Source organism: Schistocerca nitens, chromosome 1 (genome assembly GCF_023898315.1).
Source record: "Schistocerca nitens isolate TAMUIC-IGC-003100 chromosome 1, iqSchNite1.1, whole genome shotgun sequence".
Taxonomy (NCBI): Eukaryota; Metazoa; Arthropoda; class Insecta; order Orthoptera; family Acrididae; genus Schistocerca; species Schistocerca nitens.
The window spans coordinates 1,235,731,766-1,235,755,362 of record NC_064614.1 but is presented as its reverse complement, the minus strand read 5'-3'; the positions used below and the strand labels follow the sequence as shown (position 1 = coordinate 1,235,755,362).

General features: G+C 44.4%; 1 protein-coding gene across 4 annotated transcripts in view; it reads left to right on the top strand.

Moving 5' to 3' along the window:
* The first annotated feature begins 571 nt into the window (after window positions 1-571).
* LOC126201549 (lysosomal-associated transmembrane protein 4A) overlaps window positions 572-23,597 on the top strand; it is a 43,020-nt gene continuing 19,994 nt past the window's right edge. The window contains exons 1-5 of one of the 4 annotated variants that reach the window (XM_049936794.1): window positions 572-700; window positions 1,906-2,008; window positions 13,602-13,860; window positions 14,108-14,246; window positions 14,337-14,493. In XM_049936794.1, coding sequence (XP_049792751.1) covers window positions 1,913-2,008; window positions 13,602-13,860; window positions 14,108-14,246; window positions 14,337-14,493 — 651 coding nt within the window. In that variant the 5' untranslated portion in view covers window positions 572-700; window positions 1,906-1,912. Of the gene's footprint in view, window positions 767-870; window positions 924-1,018; window positions 1,040-1,905; window positions 2,009-13,601; window positions 13,861-14,107; window positions 14,247-14,336; window positions 14,494-23,597 lie in introns of those variants that run through there. The other 3 variants (XM_049936793.1, XM_049936796.1, XM_049936795.1) reach the window with 3 other exon arrangements.

Genomic DNA, 23,597 nt, shown 5'->3' with positions numbered 1-23,597 from the left:
CTTCCCTTGGACACATCTGAAAGTTACTTATCTGCCGATGACTCTCCGTCCGACAAACATAGTGCGTTCTTCCCACCAAGAAATCCTCAGTCCATTCACAAATCTCGCTTGATAAGGCGTGCGTTAAAATTTGGGTGTAGCGATATATTGCTACAGGAACAATCGAAGCCTCTATGGCGTATACATTGTTGCTATACAGAATCGTCGACGTCGAAAGGAACTTAACAGATAACTAGTTAGAGAGAGCGAGTATTATTTGCTTCATTTGGCGATTTCTTGGAAGACTTTAGTTACTACAAATGTTCATCGGTATGGAAACGATGCGTTCTTGATACGACTTATTTGTGTAACGTGTATGACATTACTTTCAACAACGGATGTAACATACACGTTAAACGTTCATACCTTCATTGTTGGTCTTTCCCTAAATGTCACGTACAAATGCGATGTTCATTCTTCCCAGTCTATGGAATACGTAAAATCTTTGAGTACCAACATGTGACATATCAGTTGCGAATAGTTAATTTAGTGTCAGATGTCTTCACTCTAAAAATTCTCAAGTGGGATACCAGAACATAAAATGTAAAATATGATGTGTTTGTCTTGCTGTTTGGAAATGAGTAGATAAAAAACCAATTATCTGCACAGACGCTAGTTTGACTAGTGTAGTCGCACGGGCTGCCATTGTGATTGTCATTTGGTAAGTTAAACGCGGAAACGTCGCGTAATACGGAATACTCTAAGCAGGAGTATTACAGCAACGCAGGTAAAATATAAGTTAGTTGGAAAACGTCTATGTAATGCATCGGTGACGAATCTCAAATGTGTGCGCACATATTATTTGGTATAGTTGAGTTGATCAAGCGAAGTCATATGATCGAGGCTGGGTGACTTAGCCAATGTCTACCGAATTAAAAATATAGGTACAAGCTTTTGTGACTGTCGATGTTCATGGTGATTTAAGTGAGGCGCTATATTGAAAAACTGTGTGGCAGCACTTAATCGCACCACGATATTGAAGTGTATATGTCGGGGAATTGTACGTGATATTTTATTATGCGTCCTAAAGCTGTTGCAATATGCTATAGGCACTATAATAATAATAGAGATATTGTAAATTTTTTCATTGTGATTAAAGGATTGCTTGAATTTGTGTGTGTTGCAGAGAAATTACTTCAATATATGTTTACTTGAGTTTCGTGTCTAAGCTAACCTTGTTAGCGACAGTTTGTGACTTCATAAGTTAAATTAGCGTTACGCACTGTAGTCGTAAGTACAGTACTAGTAATTTTGTTGAAAATGTTGAAATAATTCGCGTCTCACAACGTTAGTTGCAGTGAAAGTTAATATGGTGTCAGTCGTGAATAGTTCTTAAACCAGCTTCACCTTGTAAGTGGAAGTAGGAGGCCCAGATGTGTAAAGGTACCAGGTAAAACAAAAAGTTGAAACAATGAAAATGTTAAACACAATAGGCCTATTGTCACTTGGAAATTTGTATTTTTATCACAGTTCATTTTTGAGTTTCTAAAATTATATAAATAGAAGAAGATAGATCTCTTTATTGTTTTAGAACATCAATTTTGCCATTAGCTTGACGAAATGTTGGTAATACTGTTGTTAATTGCAATTTATCTTAATGTAAATTACAATTTAATAACTTTTAATTTAATTATAGCCTATGAGAAGAGTCACTTTGAAAGAGCTTCATTACCATATTATTTACTCAGGAGTTCCGCTGAATGTATGAGTGGTAGTGTCAGTCACATCAAGTTTGTTGTCAGTGAACTGTATTTTCCACTTGTAATTTAACATGATTATTTTATGATCATTTTATGTTTGTGATTAAAAATGGATTCTGCTCTTTTGTTCATATATGGTTATAAAACCTTTGTTTCTCTCTTCCAGTGCCAACATGCGTCTGAAATTTGGACAGCGACAAAATGACTGGAAGTGCTGTTTTTGCTGTCATGTTAGAACAGGCACAATATTTTTGGGAATTTGGCACTTGGTAAGTGGATTAAAATATTTTATACTAATGCATCACTATTTTCATTTCATTTGCATGTAAAAGTTTTTTATGTGCAAGTAGAACATCAAAGGAAACAATGGAGATGTTTATGTGGTATATGTCTAGTTACAATATATTAATGCTGCGAATCACAGGTTTTAGTGTCTTTTTCACTATATAATCATTCAGTTGGAACGTGTGGTGCCTGGACGATATTTATCAGATATTTGATGATGTTATTAATAAACGTTGATCCAATGCTGGACCAGTGTTTACTTATAACAGTCGCATGTTTTGTATATATTCCTCGCACTGAGGCTCTGATATTGATTCCCAACAATTTTTTCAAATTAGGCCTACCAAACTTTATTTTGTGTACGTGCTGCTTGCTGCATCAGCTGTTCTGAACAGGGTAATATTTGTTTGCTACCAAATGATGCAGTATACTTGCTTTTATCGAAATTCACTGCATTAAAAATCTTTGAAAGTATTCATACAGCTCTCTATAAGAAATTAGGGTTAGCGTGTGATATTAGACTGTTCCTAGTATATAGGTTGTGGTGAAAGACAGATCTGTAGCATAGCCTTAGTTCTAGGTTAGGCTGAAAGGTGGTAATTAGGTTGCCAGTAGGTAAAGCCAATGAATATGAAAACTAAATAAAGATTGTAGTAATAAGATGACTGTAGTGCAGTGTCATGTCCATAACAAATTTAATGCACCGTTCATAATAAAAACTAAAACTACAAGGTAAATTCAGAAAATGTGTATTAGATTATGGTCTGTGATGATTATTTTGCTGCATAACAGCCAGTAACACTATCATTGGAAAAGTTCGAAGAAAACCCTATCTGAATGTTCTTAGGATGATTTCTTCTCAAATCGTGCAGTGTTAGGAGTGAATGTGTCCTATCATTATTTCGTTTCCCGAGGGGGGGGGGGGGGGGAGAATCATTTCTCTGCTGATTTGTTAAAAACTTATAGGTCTCTCTGAGTATGTCTGAAAGTGTCATAACTAAAGGGAAAATGACAAAAAACTGTAAAAATACTACATGCAATAGATACCTGGAATTATTTTTAATAAAAACTTTGTTCATATATCAGACATGATTAACATGTACCCACTTAAGAGTTTTTCATCTTTAATTTGGAAAAATAAACGATGAAAATTTGTAATTTTTAGAACACTTCAAAATTATGTTTCGAAAATATGAATAGTCACAGGATGTTAACTTCTTGAGAAACGATAAAATGGAAAGGCTGCTAACTGTCAGTTGTGACATTAATTCCTGAAAATCTTAAACCATCGAAATATTTGTGCATAAATTTTTTGATCCTTTATAAATTATTCTCTCAGAAACCTCCATCCTGAATATTCTAAAAAATTGCTTGCTATGTTAGTTAGTCATTTTATACATGGAAGGTACAATCAGAGTGGGCAATATTTTGTGGTGCAAAATTTGAGAAATTTTTATGTTAGACCTAGCTTCTCTCAAGGTAAATAATAATAATAAAAATCCTGGACACTTAAAAATTTTAATTGATTGTTAATGTTGAGTAAATGGTATATATTAGTGAAAATAATTATTTTACAGCCTTGATAAGTGAGAGGGAAACCAGTGGTTCATTTTGTTCAAGCATTTTATAAAAATAATTGGACATAGAAAATAGCTTTGTGTATAAATTTTTATGTTTCTGATCTTATTCACAAATTTTTGTCTTTGCCATGATTTTACTTCTGTAAGACATTCCATTAATTAAAATTGTCTACACTGTTACAACCAACACTGAATTTGCGCATGGACAAGGATGATCCAACAAGGACAGTACTTGGAATGGGAACTTCACACTGGTTGATGGTGGCCATTTGAAAGAATTTGCCATCTTGCAGCTCCTAAGAGAGACTAATTGTTTGTCCCACCCACCACTGATTTTAATACACACAAGGAATGTATTTGCTCACAACAAAGTCATCTAAAGTATGCTGAGGTCTCTGCATTTCACACACAGCCTGTTACGGCTGCATTTTGTGGAGAACTGTTATTGAGTTCACTGAATTCCTGCAACTGGCTTCAGAGCAGACCACCTCTCTCTCTCTCTCTCTCTCTCTCTCTCTCTCTCTCTCTTTCCCTAATGAAATTTCCATGATGTGCTTTCATTTAGAAGTAAGAGTTTCGTGTTTTGTAGTAATTTTGATGTGGTATGTACAAATCCCCAATAGTATCTCTTATAGCTTCAACAGCTTTGCTCTAGAGATTAAATCTTGTTGCAAGATGATTACAAAGGCCTCCTATCCCATCACATGCACTTTTTCCATGACCTGTTGCAGAAACTATACATTATACATTATTTCTGTACTGTGCTTTCCAGACTCCTAAGACTGAAAGCGGTTTCTAAAATGAGATGCTGCCATATGTCCATCAGTCACACATATGTATTTAGGAAACTTATAGCCCCAGACGCTACATCATCAACTGTTCATCTGCACTGTCACAAATGAGACCATCACCGACATTAGCAAAAGAGTGTGATGTTCCAAAAAAAGTGAGCAGCTCATGTGAATACTGACACTTCTGGTGTGTGCCAATGGTAACATTGAACTTCGTTCTGCAAAGCAACAGACCAGTTCTCAGCAAAGTCGAAATGAAAAACTAATGTGTCAGTATTTTGGAATGTGGCTGATTTTACTTATGCTATGGTCTGTCTCTGAATCCTGCTTATACGATGATGAGCTACTCCTTCCATAACCCAAAGCCTAACCTTTGTAGCAAACTTCCGTAGCTCCACTGTCTTCTTCACCAACTCCTTACAGTGCATAGATTACATCATTGTCAGTACCCTGAAGGTGTAGTGCACCAATGGTCATCAATTCAGCACCGGAACATACTGCACACTCCTGCAACCAACATTTATCTTGTGGCTTGTGACATACAAAAGAGCATCAGGTTCATCTATGTGTACCTCTTCCCTGTGACACTACTTTTGGTGAAACAAATGAGTTTCAAATCAGTGCAGTAAATACATCTGGATACTTCCTTCATTGGTTGGCATTTTGCCAATTTTGGTTGTGGAGAGTAGAATTTTGAGAGCTCAATTTGTAAATTATGGTTCTCCTTTTTAATTGGGGGATACACTTCTCTTTCTGATCTTGTCGTATATAATTTTATCGTGTTAACTGTTTCACGATTTTTGCTAACAGAGATAACTTTAGTCTGAGGGGGGCTTTGCTGCAGTCTTTGTCTGCCCGTAATTAATATTCAAGGGAAACATTGTCATTTTACAATGGATGCCCGCAGTAGGATGCCCATATACCTTTTTCATTTTTTGAGCTTTTGAAATTAAATAGTGTGAGGAAGTTGGTTTGTATTTGTGTATCTGCTGCTTGGGTAGCTGTCTGGTAACTGTCTCCGTGTCAGTAATTGTACCTTCTCAGTATAGGTGGCTGCCTAGGTAGCAGTGTTAAGGTTCTGAAACCGTACATCACATTGGTTGCACATGTCACTATCTTCCATGTTCTGCACCAAGTGCATCAACATTATACACTTCACAAAGTTTTGAAGATGTTGCTTGTGTAAAACTTGTTAAAATTCTTCCACTTTTCTTTGTAAATATCACTTTTGCTTGTGTGCGTTACTTTGTATGGGTGTTTAAAGGGATATATATTAGGAGCTACAACATAAATGTTAACATTCAATGCATGAACTGCTTCACACCCAGGAATATAAACATCTGCATTGGCTTCAACTTCACATTCCAGTGATGACGATCATTCAAGTGGGTAATCGCTAAATTAACCGAACACAAAACTTTATGCAGAACGATTCATGTGAAAGAACTCTCACACTTGTTATAAACAGAAAAGAGCTGGAAACAGTTTGCTGACAAGCATATTTTACACTAGTGTGTCAACTATATGCAGAATGTTGAAAAATTTTGAAATATTGCCCACATTGATTACAGTAATTGTTAACACTTTAACCAAACAAGACATTGTGCGCAAAATTTGTAAGTTTTGTGGTGGGTGTTTCAGACTAAATAATCTGTAAAAACTCGTAAAAATGTGATTTTTAAAAATTTTTAGTAATAAATATTTACATATACAGATAGCGGGAGCAAAGAAGATGTTGTTTATAATTGTCAGTTGTATCTGGTAACATAACATGGAAGTTAGTGTTCTGTGGCTTTCAAGTGAGTGTCAACTAAATTTGAACATAAGGGAGCTTGAAAACAGAAACATCTGGGAGGCCTCCTGTACTTTTGGATTATCAGTTATGTTTTTTTAGTTTACAAAGTATACATTTTTCAAAGGAATGTACCATTTACAAAAACCAAGCTAAAATGAAAATATTTTATTTCAGACACTGGAGACTCCAGGTAGGAATATGAACAATGTAGGAAGAGAGATTAGTTCTTACCATAAAGATGACGCATCAAATTGCAGTCGGGCACATTTAAAACACACTTACACAAAGCTTTTGGCCATAGCCATCATCAGCAAAATAGAAACACACACCATTCACACACACAAGCAACCCCCCTGCGGGTCCGGGGATTAGAATAGGCCCGAGGTATTCCTGCCTGTCGTAAGAGGCGACTAAAAGGAGACCATCCCCCTCACGGGGGTAGTTAGCGCCTGCGTCCGGAGACAGACGGTTTCCCGACCTATAATCGTGGTCTTTTTGGTTTTTCACTTCTCGTTTCTTCATTCCTTTTGTTGGTTCCTTTCTTTGCTCTTCTCCACTTCACTGTCTTCCTTACTCTTTCCCTTGACTTCTCCTTGCCTTCTCATTGCCTTTTTCTCCTTGCCTTCTCATTGCCTTTTTCTCCTTGCCTTCTCATTGCCTTCTTCTCCTTGCCTTCTCCTTGCCTCCTTCTCCTTGCTTTCTCATTGCCTTCTTCTCCTTGCCTTCTCTGGTCTCCGCCTCGGCGTTTGAGACAGTCTGTCCTCTTTCTCCCTCTCTCTTCTTTTTCCTCTTCTTCCTTCCTCCCTGTGCGTGTCTGAAGGCCGACCCACGCGTTCGCACGCGTAGCCGGTGACGGGGTAACGCGTAAGTCCCCGCCCTGGGTAGACATGTAAGGCACGCGCGTACCCCCTGGTAAAGGCCAGGCCCGGGGAGGGGTGATTGCCTGAGCTGATACCTTCTGACCATGCCGATTGGTCCCTCCGTCTGTTTCTCGGGAGGTGTGACCTGAGGTGTAAACATTCACCTAAGGCGGGAGTGCCCTCTGCGAGGGTCCCCACAAGGAAGGAGCGCGCCATCGGAGACGCTGGCAATCATGGGGGATTCCTCCGCAATGGATTCTACTCCATCGCTTTCGACTTCGACCCACAAACGGAAACGTGACCAGCCAACAGTGACAAAAATACTACCGCCTGCCCCACAGTTCCTCGTCGTTTCTCGATCTGAGGAAGGAAAGGATTTTTCCTCTGTCAACCCTTTCGTTATCCAGAAGGGCGTCGATGCCATAGCTGGATCTGTCAAATCTTGTACCAGATTGCGTAACGGTACCCTATTACTCGAAACTGAGAGCGCCTTTCAGGCACAAAAACTGCTTCGGGCCACACTCCTTTACACATTCCCTGTCCGGGTGGAGGCTCACCGAACTTTGAATTCGTCTCGTGGTGTGGTCTATACTAGATCCCTCGACGGCTTGACTGACGAGGAGATTCAATCTTTCCTCGCTGAGCAGGGCGTGACGGCTGTCCATAGGGTCATGAAAAAGGTCAACAATGACCTTGTACCGACCCGGACACTTTTCTTAACCTTCGATGGTGTTAAGCTGCCATCGCGCATCAAGGCGGGCTACGAGGTCATTTCAGTTCGCCCCTATGTCCCGACACCTACGCGCTGCTACCAGTGTCAGCGTTTCAATCACACTCGACAGTCTTGTTCCAATGCGGCTAAAAGTGTCACTTGTGGCAGGGATGCCCATGAGGGTGACTGTCCACCTCCGTCTCCTCGTTGTGTGAACTGTCAGGGTGACCATGCCGCATCCTCCCGCGACTGTCCTGTCTATAAGGAAGAACGCTGTATCCAGGAAATTCGAGTCAAAGAGAAAGTGTCCACCTCGGCTGCTCGCAAGCTATTGGCTAGTAGGAAGCCCACGCTGCTCCCAGCGGGGAAATACAGCACTGTCCTCGCCTCTCCTCGGACTACCCGGGAGGTAGCAACCCAGACATGCGATCTGACCTTCAGCACCACGGTCGTCCGTTCGGCCAGTGCTAAGATCGCGCGGTCGACGTCTCCTCTTCCTCCCATCACCCCACAGACACCAGCCACTTCCTCAGCTTCTGCTCAGTCGAAGACCCCGAAGTCAGATGCACGGGCCTTCAAGAAGGAACCATCCCGTGCAGACTTCCTCCGTTCCTCGACCTCCCAGCCTTCGACCGGTACTTCCACCAAACGTCCTTCTAAAAAGGCGCATAGGAAGCACAGTTCTCCTTCTCCGCCGCGGCGCCTTTCTTCTCCTGCGCCACCCAGCGGTTGCCGCCCCAGGCCGTCATCCGTTTCGCCTGGCCGCACCGCTGGTCGCCGAACATCTGGCCGTTCACCGGCGGAGGAAGCTCCCCCTCCCGGCCATCCTCCTGAGATGGCCGATGACCCTATAGACCCCATGGACGATGACTGTCTGCCTCCTGCTAGCGGCGGCAGTGCTCGCTCGAAGCCAGGCCCTAAGCGGCCTTCGAGGTGACCCCTTCTCTCATCTTCCTTTTCTTACGATGGCACTTATTAACTGGAATATTCGCAGCATTCGCTCCAACCGAGAGGACTTGAAGTTGCTGCTCCGCTCGCATCGTCCGCTCGTCGTAGCCCTCCAGGAAACGAAGCTACGCCCATGCGATCAAATTGCCTTGGCACACTACACCTCTGTGCGTTTTGACCTACCCCCTGTGGTAGGTATCCCAGCTCATGGAGGGGTTATGTTGCTGGTCCGGGATGATATTTACTACGATCCCATCACGTTGCACACCGGCCTGCAGGCAGTAGCCATCCGCATTACTCTCCCCACTTTCACGTTTTCCTTTTGTACCGTTTACGCTCCATCGTCATCTGCCGTTACCAGGGCAGACATGACGCAACTTATTACTCAGCTACCTGCACCATTTTTGTTAACTGGAGACTTCAATGCCCACCATCCTCTTTGGGGCTCTCCAGCATCCTGCCCGAGGGGCTCCTTGTTAGCAGACCTTTTCAACCAGCTCAATCTTGTCTGCCTCAATACTGGCGCCCCTACTTTTCTTTCGGACACATCTCATACCTATTCCCATTTAGACCTCTCTATATGTACTCCCCAACTTGCACGCCGGTTTGAGTGGTATGCACTTGCTGATGCATATTCGAGCGACCACTTCCCGTGTGTTATCCATCTCCTGCAGCATACTCCCTCTCCGTGCTCCTCTCGTTGGACCATCTCCAAGGCAGACTGGGGGCTCTTCTCTTCCAGGGCGACCTTTCAGGATCAAACCTTCACAAGCTGCGATCGTCAGGTCGCACACCTCACGGAAGTCATTCTCGCTGCTGCTGAATATTCCATCCCTCACCCTACTTCTTCTCCACGTCGCGTACCGGTCCCCTGGTGGACCGCAGCATGTAGGGACGCTTTACGTGCTCGTCGACGTGCTTTACGCACCTTTAAACGCCACCCTACAGTGGCGAATTGCATTAATTATAAACGATTACGTGCTCAGTGTCGTCGTATTATTAAAGAAAGCAAGAAAGCCAGCTGGGCTGCTTTCACCAGCACCTTCAACAGTTCTACTCCTTCTTCTGTTGTCTGGGGTAGCCTGCGCCGGCTGTCTGGCACTAAGGTCCACTCCCCAGTTTCTGGCTTGAAGGTCGCGAATGAAGTCCTTGTGGCCCCTGAGGCTGTCTCCAATGCCTTCGGCCGCTTTTTCGCCGAGGTTTCGAGCTCCGCTCATTACCACCCTGCCTTCCTCCCCCGCAAACAGGCAGAGGAGGCGAGGCCACCTAACTTCCGCTCCTCGAATCGTGAAGGTTATAATGCCCCATTCACCATGCGGGAACTGGAAAACGCACTTGGCCGATCACGGTCCTCCGCTCCAGGGCCTGATTCTATTCATATCCAGATGCTGAAGAACCTTTCTCCTGCGGGTAAAGGTTTTCTTCTTCGTACTTACAATCGCATCTGGATTGAGGGACATGTTCCCGCATGCTGGCGCGAGTCTATTGTTGTCCCGATTCCTAAGCCGGGGAAGGACAAGCACTTGCCTTCCAGTTATCGACCTATCTCGCTTACCAGCTGTGTCTGTAAAGTGATGGAGCGAATGGTTAACTCTCGATTGGTTTGGCTGCTCGAGTCTCGACGCCTACTTACCAATGTACAATGTGGATTTCGAAGGCGCCGCTCTGCTGTCGACCATCTGGTTACCTTGTCGACCTTCATCATGAATAACTTCTTGCGGAAGCGCCCGACCGCGGCTGTGTTCTTTGATTTGGAGAAGGCTTACGACACCTGTTGGAGGGCGGGCATTCTCCGCACCATGCATACGTGGGGCTTTCGCGGTCGCTCTTTTTATTCGTTCCTTTTTAATGGATAGACAGTTTCGGGTGCGTGTGGGTTCTGTCCTGTCCGACACCTTTCGCCAGGAGAATGGGGTGCCACAGGGCTCAGTTTTGAGCGTCGCTCTCTTCGCCATCGCGATCAATCCAATAATGGATTGCCTCCCAGCTGATGTATCAGGCTCCCTTTTCGTGGACGATTTTACCATCTATTGCAGCGCGCAGTGTCCACGTGTCCTGGAGCGCTGTCTTCAGCGTTCTCTTGACCGTCTTTACTCTTGGAGTGTCGGCAATGGCTTCCGTTTTTCTGCCGAGAAGACGGTCTGTATTAACTTCTGGCGCTACAAAGAGTTTCTCCCACCGTCCTTACGACTCGGTCCCGTTGCTCTCCCACTCGTGGAGACAATCAAATTTTTAGGCCTTACCTTTGACAGGAAACTTAGCTGGTCTCCACATGTGTCATATTTGGCCGCCCGTTGTACCCGTTCTTTAAATGTCCTCCGTGTTCTCAGTGGTATGTCGTGGGGAGCGGATCGAACCGTCCTACTTCGTCTATATCGGTCGATCGTCCGCTCCAAGCTGGATTATGGGAGCTTCGTCTACTCCTCTGCACGGCCATCCATCTTACGCCGCCTCAACTCCATACAACATCGGGGTTTACGACTTGCGATCGGAGCATTTTATACCAGTCCCGTAGAGAGTCTTCATGCTGACGCTGGCGAATTGCCACTCACCTACCGGCGCGATATACTGCTTTGTCGGTATGCCTGTCGGCTACTGTCAATGCCCGACCATCCTTCTTATCGTTCCTTTTTTGACGACTCTCTTGACCTTCAATACGGGTTGTATGTCTCTGCCTTGCTACCCCCTGGAGTTCGCTTTCGTCGCCTCCTTCAACACCTTCATTTTTCACTCCCTGCAACCTTTCGAGTGGGCGAGAGCCGCACGCCACCTTGGCTCCAGGCTCAGGTCCGCGTTCACCTCGACCTCAGCTCGCTCCCAAAAGAGGTCACCCCCGGTTCGGTCTACCACTCCCGTTTTTTGGAACTTCGTTCGAAGTTCAACAACATGACTTTCATTTATACAGATGGCTCTAAGACCAATGACGGGGTCGGGTGTTCCTTTATTGTCGGGGCACAAAGTTTCCAATACCGGCTCCATGGCCATTGTTCGGTCTTCACAGCTGAGCTCTTTGCCCTCTACCAGGCTGTTCTGTACATCTGCCGCCACCGACATTCTGCTTATGTCATCTGCTCAGATTCCCTGAGCGCCATCCAGAGCCTCAGTGATCCATACCCGGTTCACCCTTTCGTACACCGGATCCAACGCTCTCTTCAGCAGCTGGTGGACGTCGGTACGCCGGTTAGCTTTATGTGGGTTCCTGGCCATGTCGGTATCCCTGGGAACGAAGCTGCAGATGCCGCGGCCAAGGCTGCGGTCCTCCAGCCTCGGACAGCTTCTTGTTGTGTCCCTTCGTCCGATTTTAGCAGGGTCATTTGTCGGCGCGTTGTGTCGCTGTGGCATGCCGATTGGGCTGCACTTACCGACAACAAGCTTCGGGCCTTAAAACCTCTTCCCGTGGCTTGGACGTCCTCCTCACGCCCTTCTCGGCGGGAGGAGGTCGTTTTAGCAAGGTTAAGAATTGGACACTGCCGGTTCAGCCATCGCCATCTGCTGACGGCTGCGCTGGCGCCGTTCTGCCAATGTGGGCACTTGCTGACGGTTAGTCACATTTTAATGTCCTGTCCCGATCTTAAAACACTGCGCCTCGATCTTAACCTGCCTACTACTTTAGATGCCATTTTAGCGGATGACCCACGAGCAGCTGCTCGTGTTCTTTGTTTTATCAATTTGACAAACCTCGCTAAGGACATTTGATGATGTTTTTTAATCCTATGCCTGTCAGTCTGTCTTTTATTGTGTTTTCCCTTTTAGTTGTTGTTGTCAACTTGTGCCTCGCGGTGCATTCTTAGAGTAGTCAGGGCGCTAATGACCATTGAAGTTGTGCGCCCGAAAACCACAAAAAAAAAAAAAAAAAAAAAACACACAAGCAAGCACACCTCACACACAAGATAGCCGACTGTGGCAGCTCAGGGGCCCATATTGTCGGAGTTCGCTGTTGTGTGTATGAATGGTGTGTTTCTCCGTATGCTGATGAAGGTTATGGCCAAAAACTTTCTGCAAGTATGTGTTAATTGTACCTGTCTGCAACTTGATGTGTCATCTTTACTGTTAGTAGCAATCTTATCTTTTCCTACATAGTAAATATTTTATTTCTTAACACATTTGGTACTGAGGTCTGACATATTTTTTCCAAAGAACATTGATATGCCCTGTACGATTTGAGATGAAATTGCAGATTAGTGAAAACTTGACATTTTAAGCCTCCATTTTTAAACTTTAATTTCAGCAGCAAAGTTATTCAGAGCTTTGATGCTTGGACTGAGGAAAGAAGATAGTGGGGAGTATACTAAAACGCCTGCCAGTAAAGAACCTGATGGATGCGTTTAATTTTCAAAACCATTCAGAACAGAATATATGATTAAATGAAAATTTTTTGCTTATGTGTTTTGTGCCAGAGTAGTGATCACCTCAAAATTTAGCTCTCAGTATTCTCCAGTGCATAGAGCAGCTTAGTGATTTACTCAAGTTTCTAAAGAGTGTGAATTCCTTGTTGTTACGTGGACAGTTAAACAAAAGTATTAAGCTGTGTATCTTTGGAATGAAATAAGAAATCAGTCAACTGATTGCTAATATTATGGTGTCTTTCACTCCTGGCCTGAAAGTCTCAGTCTTTTCATCTCTGCTATTGGCAGTGCGGAGTTGACTGTTCCAGCATTTGCTGTATTGTCACAGCTTAGTAGTACCCATTGAAAGTGCATGTAAAAGTTTTGTTAGTACCTGATACTTTTTTGGGCTAAGGGTCAGTATGTTTGATGTGTTCGTTATGATGCTTGCAATTATGTACTTATTTGAAAATTAATGGTTTTGTTAGCTTATGAAGGAATTTGCATTTTCACTATGTCCAATGTGGCTATGTCTTTTTATTTATTTATTTTTTATTTTGTTATAGATGCTTCATGTTTTGGCCCTCTCAGTGATTGCCGTAGTGATGAGGCATCCTGAAATGGTACAAGAAAATGTAGCAATAGACCCAGTTTTGCCGACACCATTAAGTGAAGTTGATGACACTTTAGTAGAAATGATTGCACCAAATCTTGGCAGAAATATTGAAGTAAGCCTTCATCCACAAGGTGAAGTGTTGAAGCAGACAGATTTTGCTGCAGCTCATGGATACAGGGACATCTTTGTTCATAGAAGTCTTAACCATCGTACGTAACACTACTTGGTGTTGTAAGTTATTAGTAGTGTTATCAAATGACCATATAGTTCCTTGTCAACATACCTAGGGAAAAAAAACAAATTGTTGCATATAAATTGTGATAGAAGAATCTATGCCTTCACTGTTGTTAACTATTTTGTTACATTGAAAACAAAATATATATATATATATATTTGTTAGTATCAACTTGAATGGTATATGACGGAGAGATTATGTATGAGTTCATTCATTTTCAGAGGACTTAAATGTTGGAATGGTTGTGACTTTCTGCACATTTGCAATAACTCTGATAATGGTATATGGTGCAATAAAGGGCAAGCCGTCCTACTTGATGCCATTCTTTTGCTTGCAAGTTTTTGATTTCTGCATTGCAAGGTAATATGTTGTTTTTTTGTTTTTTGTTTTTTTTTTTAATTGCAAGTTGTGTGTTTATTATGCACTATTTAATATTTACTTTCTTTTTAGTCTGACTGCTGTTGGGTACCTGTGCTATTTGCCAGATGTCCACCGTGTTGTTGAGGAAAATCCACATCTTCCATTCCAGGAAGAACTATTAAGACTTAACCCACAGTGTCTGTCCTTGCTGGTTCTCATGTTCTTCATGTTAGCCATGATGGTCAAGGTAATTTTGTCACACAGCTAAATTATTCTTCAGCAACTGCACATGTTTTACAGTGTTGAACAGGATTTTGTGACAGAATTGTTTACCAAATTACCCTTTCCCTTATGATTAAATTAATCCATTTGTATTATTAGCTAAATGAATAGGTATCAGATGGTAGATTCTGAATTTTGTGGCTGTTTCATATTTGTCTGTGTCAAGTGAGTCACACGAAGATAGTGCAAGAGACGAAGGCAAAGTGTACAAAATGGCTGACCCACCGGTGACATGGTGAAGTGTTTGTTGTTGGAGGAAGGCAAAGGTCAAGGACTTACACATCCAGTAAGCCTATGCTTGTAATATGTTACACAGAGGTGTACCATAGGTCTTTCTTCCAATGCACCATTTATGTACGAAACAGGAAGGGGACACCCATTTATGAAACTTCTGTATATTGATTGAATGCACAGTTCGTGCAATTCTCAGATGAAGCTGCTTTGTCTTAGGTGGCAGCTTATAGTCTCCATCCTTGGGCATCACCTGTGACCAGCTTCTGATGGCTTGTAAGCTGTATCGTTCATTATTTCAGTATTATGACTTCACAGTACCATATGATGACTTTGAGCACAGATGTAGGTGTTTGTGTTAGTCTTTGATTCGGTGACTGACTGTCATTTATTCAAGAAGAGAGTTGGTTAGTGCAGACCAACAGCAAATTTTGTCACATTCTTGAATTTTTCATCTAAAACATTGAGCTTTAACTAAGAAAGGACATAAAATAGTTAACAAAGCATATAGTGAGCTCACTTTAGTTGCCATATAAAATAAGAGTATTTTTGAAACAATAGTGAAAGGGTTAATTTTGTGGAATGATTATTCTTAGTTACTGGTTCATTTTGGTGTTGAATGATATACAGAAGAGGTCATTCCACATCAAATCGCGTAAGCCATGTCACATCTCAGATTTTCATGAAACTTCGCACATTTGCTTATACTTCTAATGTAAGAAGTTATGCAAAATCTATTTGCTCCCAGACTAAAACTTTCTCTCAGGGGGCTCGCCGCTCTTTGGCGGCTTTGTGCTTGGCTGCCACGTGGCCGCAGCTTTTACAGCATTTTTTCGTTTCCGTGCTGCATGTCTATCCTCTTGCTATTCTTTTTCCCTTTCCTTGGGGAATATGCCTGGGGTATTATTGGGAATAATCTGCATTCTGTCGCTGACGTGCGAACAATATCCCTTTTGTTTTTCGCTCCCTTTCCCTTTCTTTGTTTCCCTTCTCCTCTCGTCCCTCCACTTGATTGATTGAGGTTCCTCTTTTTCTTCTTCCTCCCTGTGCACTCCTGAAGACCAGCTCTTGGGTCTTGATGCGTAACAGGTGACTGGGTAATGCGTAATTCCGAGCCCCAGGTCGACAGGTAGGGTTCGCACGTACCCCCTGGTACAGGCCAGGCCCAGGAAGGGGTGATTGCCTGAGTTGTAACATTCCCAAATTACTGATTGGTTCCTCTGTCATATGTGTGGGAGGTGTGACCTAAGGCGTGAAATATCACCTAAGGCGGGTGCGCCCCCTTGTGAAGGGGGCCCCCAGTTCGAAGGAGCGCGGCATCAGAGACGCTGGCAGTCATGGGGGATTTCCGTGCGATGAGGCAGTCATCTCCCCATTCAGTGTCTACAAAACATAAATGCAATGGGGCTAATGATTCAAAAACCCTTCCTGCTGCACCACGGTTCCTTGTGGTCTCACGTACTGAAGACGGTCAATCGTTAGCTACGGTAAATCCATTTATTATTCAGAAAGATGTAAATGCAATTGCTGGCCCTGTGAAATCCTGCTGTCGTTTACGGAATGACACTTGTGCTTAAGAATCAGGAGTGGTCTCCAAGAGCAAACAACTGCTTGCTGTCTCGCTTCTCCACAGCTACCCTGTTTGTGTCGAGACCCATAGAACTTTGAATTCTTCCCGTGGTGTAATTTACACAAAGGTCGAAATCCAATCTTACCTCTCTGATCAGGGTGTCATTACCGTCCATTGTGTAATGGAAAAGGCAGATTCCTCCTTAGTGCCCACATGCACTCTTTTCCTCATTTTTGATAGAGTGGTGCTGCCATCCAGGATCAGAGCAGGCCTGAAATTATCACAGTCCGGCCATACATTCCGAACCTGATGCGCTGCTACCAGTGTCATTGTTTCAACCACACTAGAACATTTCCTGGCAGATTAAAACTGTGTGCCCGACCGAGACTCGAACTCGGGACCTTCTTAACCCAGGGCCTGTCAGTGTGCCCTCTTGGCTGACCTTCTTAACCAACTTAACCTCTTCTACCTTTGGAACACCCACTTTCATTTCTGTCTCCTCGCTCACACACACCTATTCCCATTTGGACCTCTTCTTGTGCACTGCCTAGCTAGCCCCCTGTCTTGAGTGGTTCGTTCTTTCTCACACCTGCTCGAGTGACTATTTCCCGTGTACTATCCATTTGCTGACTCCTACCCCATCCACGTGCACACCTAAGTGGCAGCTTACTAAGGCTGACTGGCAGCTTTACTCCTCCCCAATTGTGATGACCAGGTAGACTCTCTCACAAGCATTGCCCTTATTGCTGCAGAACACTGCATTCCCCGCACTTTCTCTTTACCACGTTGTGTCCCAGTCCCTTGGTGGACTGAGGCGCGTTGCAATGCAATTCGCTCACAGAGACGTGCTCACCGCATTTTTAACCGCCACCCTACACTGGCAAACTGCATTCATTATAAACAGATGTGTGCAAAGTGTCATCGCATTCTTTGGGATAGCAAAAGAGCTAGATGGGTTTCATTCAGTAGTTATTTTAACAGTTCCACACCTTCCTGTGTCATGTGGGACAACCTCCGACAGCTCTCTGGGACCAAGATCCATACCCCAATTTCCGGCCTGACAGTAGCTGACATTGTCAGCGTGGACCCTATTGCTATCTCAAACACCTTGATCCGCCATTTTGTGGAAGTTTCAAGCTCTTCCACTATCACTCTGCCTTCTTCCATCGGAAACGACCGGAGGAGGCTCGGGTGATACCCTTCTCTTCTCCAAATCGTGAGTGCTACGCCGCCGCCTTTACTATGAGGGAGCTAGATCAAACTCTCCGTTCATCCCGATCCTCCGCCCCAGGGCAGACACCATTCATATTGAGATGTTGCAGCACCTTTCTCTTGTGGGCAAGCAGTTTCTGCTTAACATGTACAACTGCATCTGGGCAGAGGGCACATTTCCTGGATGCTGGAGTGAAGCCACCGTCATACCCATACCTAAGCATGGCAAGGTAAAAAACCTTCCTTCTAGCTATTGCCCCATCTCTCGTACCAGCTCTGTTTGCAAGGTTATGGAAAGTATGATTCTTGCCCGGCTTGTGTGGTGGCTTGAGTCTCGCCATTTACTAATGAATGCACAGTGTGGATTTAGAGTGCGGCGTTGACCATATCATTAATTTGTCCACCCATGGCATGAACGGTTTTCTGTGTAAATCCCAGACTGATTAGGAGGTGGCCTAAGACACCTGCTGGAGAACTGGTTTCTTCTGTACTCCTTACATGTGGCGCCTGCCCTGTTTTCCTCGGGCATTTTTACAATACAGCGTTAGTTGCATATGGGTTCTGTCTTGTCAGATACCTTCATGCAGGAAAGTGGTGTGCCTCACGGTCCTGTCCTTAGCGTTGTCATCTTTGTTATTGTCATTAATCCTTTAATGGCCTGTCTCCTGCTGGACATCACCAGCTCCCTTTTTGTTTTTGATTTTTCCATTTATTGCAGTTCTCCACAGACCTGTCTCACTGAGCGGCATCTTCAGAGCTGTCTTGATCGTCTTTACTCCTGGAGCATCAACAGTGGCTTTTGCTTTTCCCCTGACAAAACTGTCTGTATAAATTTCTGGTGCTCCAAATGTTTTCTCCCATTATCTCTACATTGTGGGCCTGTTGCCATTCCATTCGTTGAAACTAGGAAATTTCTGGTCCTCCCATGTGTCTTATCTGGCAGCCCGCTGTACGCGGTCCCTCAATGTCCTACGTGTCCTTTCCCCCTGAGGGTCCGGGGGTTAGAATAGGCCCGAGGTATTCCTGCCTGTCGTACGAGGCGTTTTCACACGTTTCGGCCCGTAAGTGATGGTACCCTGTAGGATTTGGCTTCCATTCTTCAAAATTTTCGCGAAGAGCGAGCCAATTGGATAAGGGCGTCTTACAGGATGCATCATGTCCATTGAAATCTTTAGCCCACTTCCTCATCGTCGCATTGCAGTCCTGCCCATTCTCCATCTCTTGGGCAAGGACATCTTCCTGGGTGCGTTTTCCACCATGCACTCTGCAGTGTCGATTTCTGCGTCAACGATGACCATGGACTTCTTTGCACCTGATATCCAGCACAGTAGCCAGTCCGTTGTGGTGTGGCAGCCATGTACCCTGTTGGTTGTAGCCTCCTGACCACGCAGTGATCGCTGTGCTGATGCCTGTGTCGTTAACTCTCCACCTTTGCCAAGGGGTAGATGCCCATCCCCCTTGGGCATCGGGACTCCTGGCAATGGCCATCCTGCCAGGTGGACTTTGCTGCGGCTGGATGGCGCCTGTGGGGAGGGCCTCTGACCAGAGTGGGTGGCATCAGGGTGGATTACATGCGATGAAGTGTAGTCCATCATCTCTTGCTGGTGGTGAAACACCAGCAGTCTCTAAGCGATCACAAACTCAATTCAACGCACAGAAGTACGACCCCAAATCGTTCCCCTCCCTGGCCACACCATTGGGAGAAACGTCAGGCTAAGGATGGTAGCGGATCTTATTCACCCTGGTGCCTTGTATGTTCGAGAGCTGATAGGGAATCTTTCATGATGATGAAACCTCAGTTTTTTGTTGGCCGTTTAGAGGACAAGTTCGATCTTGATCAAAACAGCATCCTCTGCCCAGTCACAGGAGTTACACGCTTGTGACAAGCTGGGGGATGTTTCTGTAACCATCACACCTCATAAGAGCTTAAATATGGTCCAGGGTATCATATTTCACAGAGACCTTCTTTTGCAGTCCGACGCCAATTTAGAGCGGTGAGGTGTACATACATTTCGTCGGGCGTGTCCACCGGGGTCCAAAGGATAATCAGGCTGCCGTCGGTGCCTTCATCTTGGCCTTTGAGGTTGATACATTACCCGAGAAGGTCAAGGTGATGGTCTACCAGTGTGTTGTAAAGCCCTATATCCCTCCCCTGGTGCGGTGCTTTAAGTGCTGGAAGTTTGGTGATATGTCTTCCCGCTGTACTTCCAGCATCACATGCTGAGATTGCAGACGCCTATCACAACCCAATACTCCATGTGCCTTGCCTCCTATCTGTGTCAACTGCGGAGAGCACCATTCGCCTTGCTCGCCTGACTGGAGGATTATCCAGATAGAAAGGAAAATCATGGAGTACAAGACCCTGGACAGACTGACCTACACTGAGGCTAAGAGAAAATTTGAACGCGTGCATCCTGTGCATATGACATCGTCTTGTGCCACCGCTACAACAGTTTTGGCACCATCGGCTCCGCCAACCCAGGTCACCTCTCAGAGCCGGAAGACTGCACCTGTCCCCTCCCCCACCATCGAGGACATCCGTCTCCACTTCTAAGCCGGAGAACAGTGAGTCTTCTTCGGCTTCTCTCGCTATGAAGGGGTCCCTTGGGTCACTCCCTTCCCAGGTTTCTTCTAGTGCGAAAGACGACACCCGCCAGTGGCTGAAGAGCCCAAAAGCAGCTGGTCGTAGGGCTTCACACTCATCCTCAGTCCCAGTGACTGAGCCAGTGAAGTCCTTCCAGCCAGGGAAACCCAAGGAGCAGCCAGACAAATCCAAAAAGAAAACCCCTCAGACGAAGGAAATTGCGGTGGCACCCACATCACTGCTACCTACGAGCTCTGCGGCCAAGGATGGGGTAGAGATTTTGGCGTCTACTGAGGACCTAGATTTCGCCAGACCCTCGAACACAATGGATATAGACTGCTCAGGCTATAAAGAGGTGGCAGCAGGTGACTCTGAGGCGTAAAGTGCCTCATTGAATGTTCCAGGCCTTGCCAGTCTCACGATGTCATCCTCCAGTGGAATTGTGGCGGTTTTTTCCACCGCCTGGCTGAGCTAGCACAATTGTTTCTGCAGCAGAAAGCGATATCCCTCGCTCTTTAGGGTGCCCGAGGTGCAAGGCAGTCCCTTGATGGTCGCCGGAAGTCGCAGAATCAATTAAGGAGCGTCGGTGAGCACTACAGCGACATAAGCAGCACCCTTCCCTGGAGCACCTCATAGCCTTTAAACGGTTCCGTGCCCGTGTTCGGTACCTTATCAAACAATGGAAGAAAGAATGTTGGGAGAGATAAGTCTCTACCATTGGGTGCCACACGTCACCTTCCCAAGTCTGGGCAAAGATCAAACGTCTTTTCGGGTACCAGGCCTGAACAGCTGTCCCCGGTGTTACCATAAATGGCGATTTCTGTACCGACGCAAATGCGATTGTTGAGCACTTTGCTTGAGCCTCTGCGTCGGAGAATTAACCCCCAGCCTTTCACAAGCTCAAACGGCGGCTGGAAGGGAACGTCCTTTCATTCACTTCATGCTGCAGTGAATCCTGTAATGCCCCATTTACAGAGTGGGAGCTCCTCAGTGCCCTTGCACATTGGCCCGACACAGCTCCTGGGCCTGATCACATCCACAGCCAGATGATTAAACATCTCTCATCTGACTGCAAGGGACATCTTCTCGTCATCTTCAACTGGCTCTGGTGCGATGGCGTCTTTCCATCACAGTGGCAGAAGAGCACGATCATTCCGGTGCTCAAACCCGGTAAAAACCTGCTTGCCTGGGAAAGGCAAAGGTCCCGAGTTAGAGTCTCTGTCCGGCACACAGTTATAATCTGCCAGGAAGTTTCATATCAGCACTCACTCCGCTGCAGAGTGAAAATATCATTCTAGATTTGATTTTTCTCATAGAAAGGCAAAGAGCAACTGAGACCAGATAGACTAATTGTTGCATGCCAGTTAATCTCATTAATGAATGTCAGCAATTGTTGCATTGTTTTCATGCCTATAAAGCTTTGAAACAAGCTATTGCTGTCTAACAACACTTTTTTATCCATGTGAGCAGGTGATTGGCTGAACACACAAATCATATATATTATAGTCTTTAAAAAATTACTGAATTAGTCAAATGAAAGGAAAGAAATTTTCACACTTGGAATTAACTTTGCTGCCTAGAATGAGTTATACTTAAATATGCTAATTTGATACCCTTGCATCTGAGGCAGTGAGACATTTAGTGGATGAACGTACTTAAAATGATCCTTTTCCATCACAGCAATAAGTATTTTGATTTCAGATGCGCATGTCAATTAGCAGAAGACCCATTAAAATTTTTATATTGTTAGAAAGCTTACAATGTAGGGGATAATGCAAGACCAAAATCAGGTTTCCAGGAGGTTGGAGAAATGTGATATAAGCATTTTTCCACATCCTCGCAGTTTTTCTGAAATTGAAAATTGACATACAATACTATTGTGTTGTTGTTGTTGTTGTTGTTGTTGTTGTGGTCTTCAGTCCTGAGACTGGTTTGATGCAGCTCTCCATGCTACTCTATCCTGTGCAAGCTTCTTCATCTCCCAGTACCTACTGCAACCTACATCCTTCTGAATCTGCTTAGTGTATTCATCTCTTGGTCTCCCTCTACGATTTTTACCCTCCACGCTGCCCTCCAATGCTAAATTTGTGATCCCCTGATGCCTCAGAACATGTCCTACCAACCGGTCCCTTCTTCTTGTCAAGTTGTGCCACAAACTTCTCTTCTCCCCAATCCTATTCAGTACCTCCTCATTAGTTACGTGATCTACCCACCTTATCTTCAGCATTCTTCTGTAGCACCACATTTCGAAACCTTCTATTCTCTTCTTCTCCAAACTGGTTATCGTACATGTTTCACTTCCATACATGGCTACACTCCATACAAATACTTTCAGAAACGACTTCCTGACACTTAAATCTATACTCGATGTTAACAAATTTCTCTTCTTCAGAAACGCTTTCCTTGCCATTGCCAGTCTACATTTTATATCCTCTCTACTTCGACCATCATCAGTTATTTTACTCCCTAAATAGCAAAACTCCTTTACTACTTTAAGTGTCTCATTTCCTAATCTAATCCCTTCAGCATCACCCGATTTAATTTGACTACATTCCATTATCCTCGTTTTGCTTTTGTTGATGTTCATCTTATATCCTCCTTTCAAGACACTGTCCATTCCGTTCAATTGCTCTTCCAAGTCCTTTGCTGTCTCTGACAGAATTACAATGTCATCGGCGAACCTCAAAGTTTTTACTTCTTCTCCATGAATTTTAATACCTACTCCAAATTTTTCTTTTGTTTCCTTTACTGCTTGCTCAATATACAGATTGAATAACATCGGGGAGAGGCTACAACCCTGTCTCACTCCTTTCCCAACCACTGCTTCCCTTTCATGCCCCTCGTCTCTCATAACTGCCATCTGGTTTCTGTACAAATTGTAAATAGCCTTTCGCTCCCTGTATTTTACCCCTGCCACCTTCAGAATTTGAAAGAGAGTATTCCAGTTAACGTTGTCAAAAGCTTTCTCTAAGTCTACAAATGCTAGAAACGTAGGTTTGCCTTTCCTTAATCTTTCTTCTAAGATAAGTCGTAAGGTTAGTATTGCCTCACGTGTTCCAACATTTCTACGGAATCCAAACTGATCTTCCCTGAGGTCTGCTTCTACCAGTTTTTCCATTCGTCTGTAAAGAATTCGCGTTAGTATTTTGCAGCTGTGACTTATTAAACTGATAGTTCGGTAATTTTCGCATCTGTCAACACCTGCTTTCTTTGGGATTGGAATTATTATATTCTTCTTGAAGTCTGTGGGTATTTCGCCTGTCTCATACATCTTGCTCACCAGATGGTAGAGTTTTGTCATGAATGGCTCTCCCAAGGCCATCAGTAGTTCTAATGGAATGTTGTCTACTCCCGGGGCCTTGTTTCGACTCAGGTCTTTCAGTGCTCTGTCAAACTCTTCACGCAGTATCGTATCTCCCATTTCATCTTCTTCTACATCCTCTTCCATTTCCATAATATTGTCCTCAAGTAC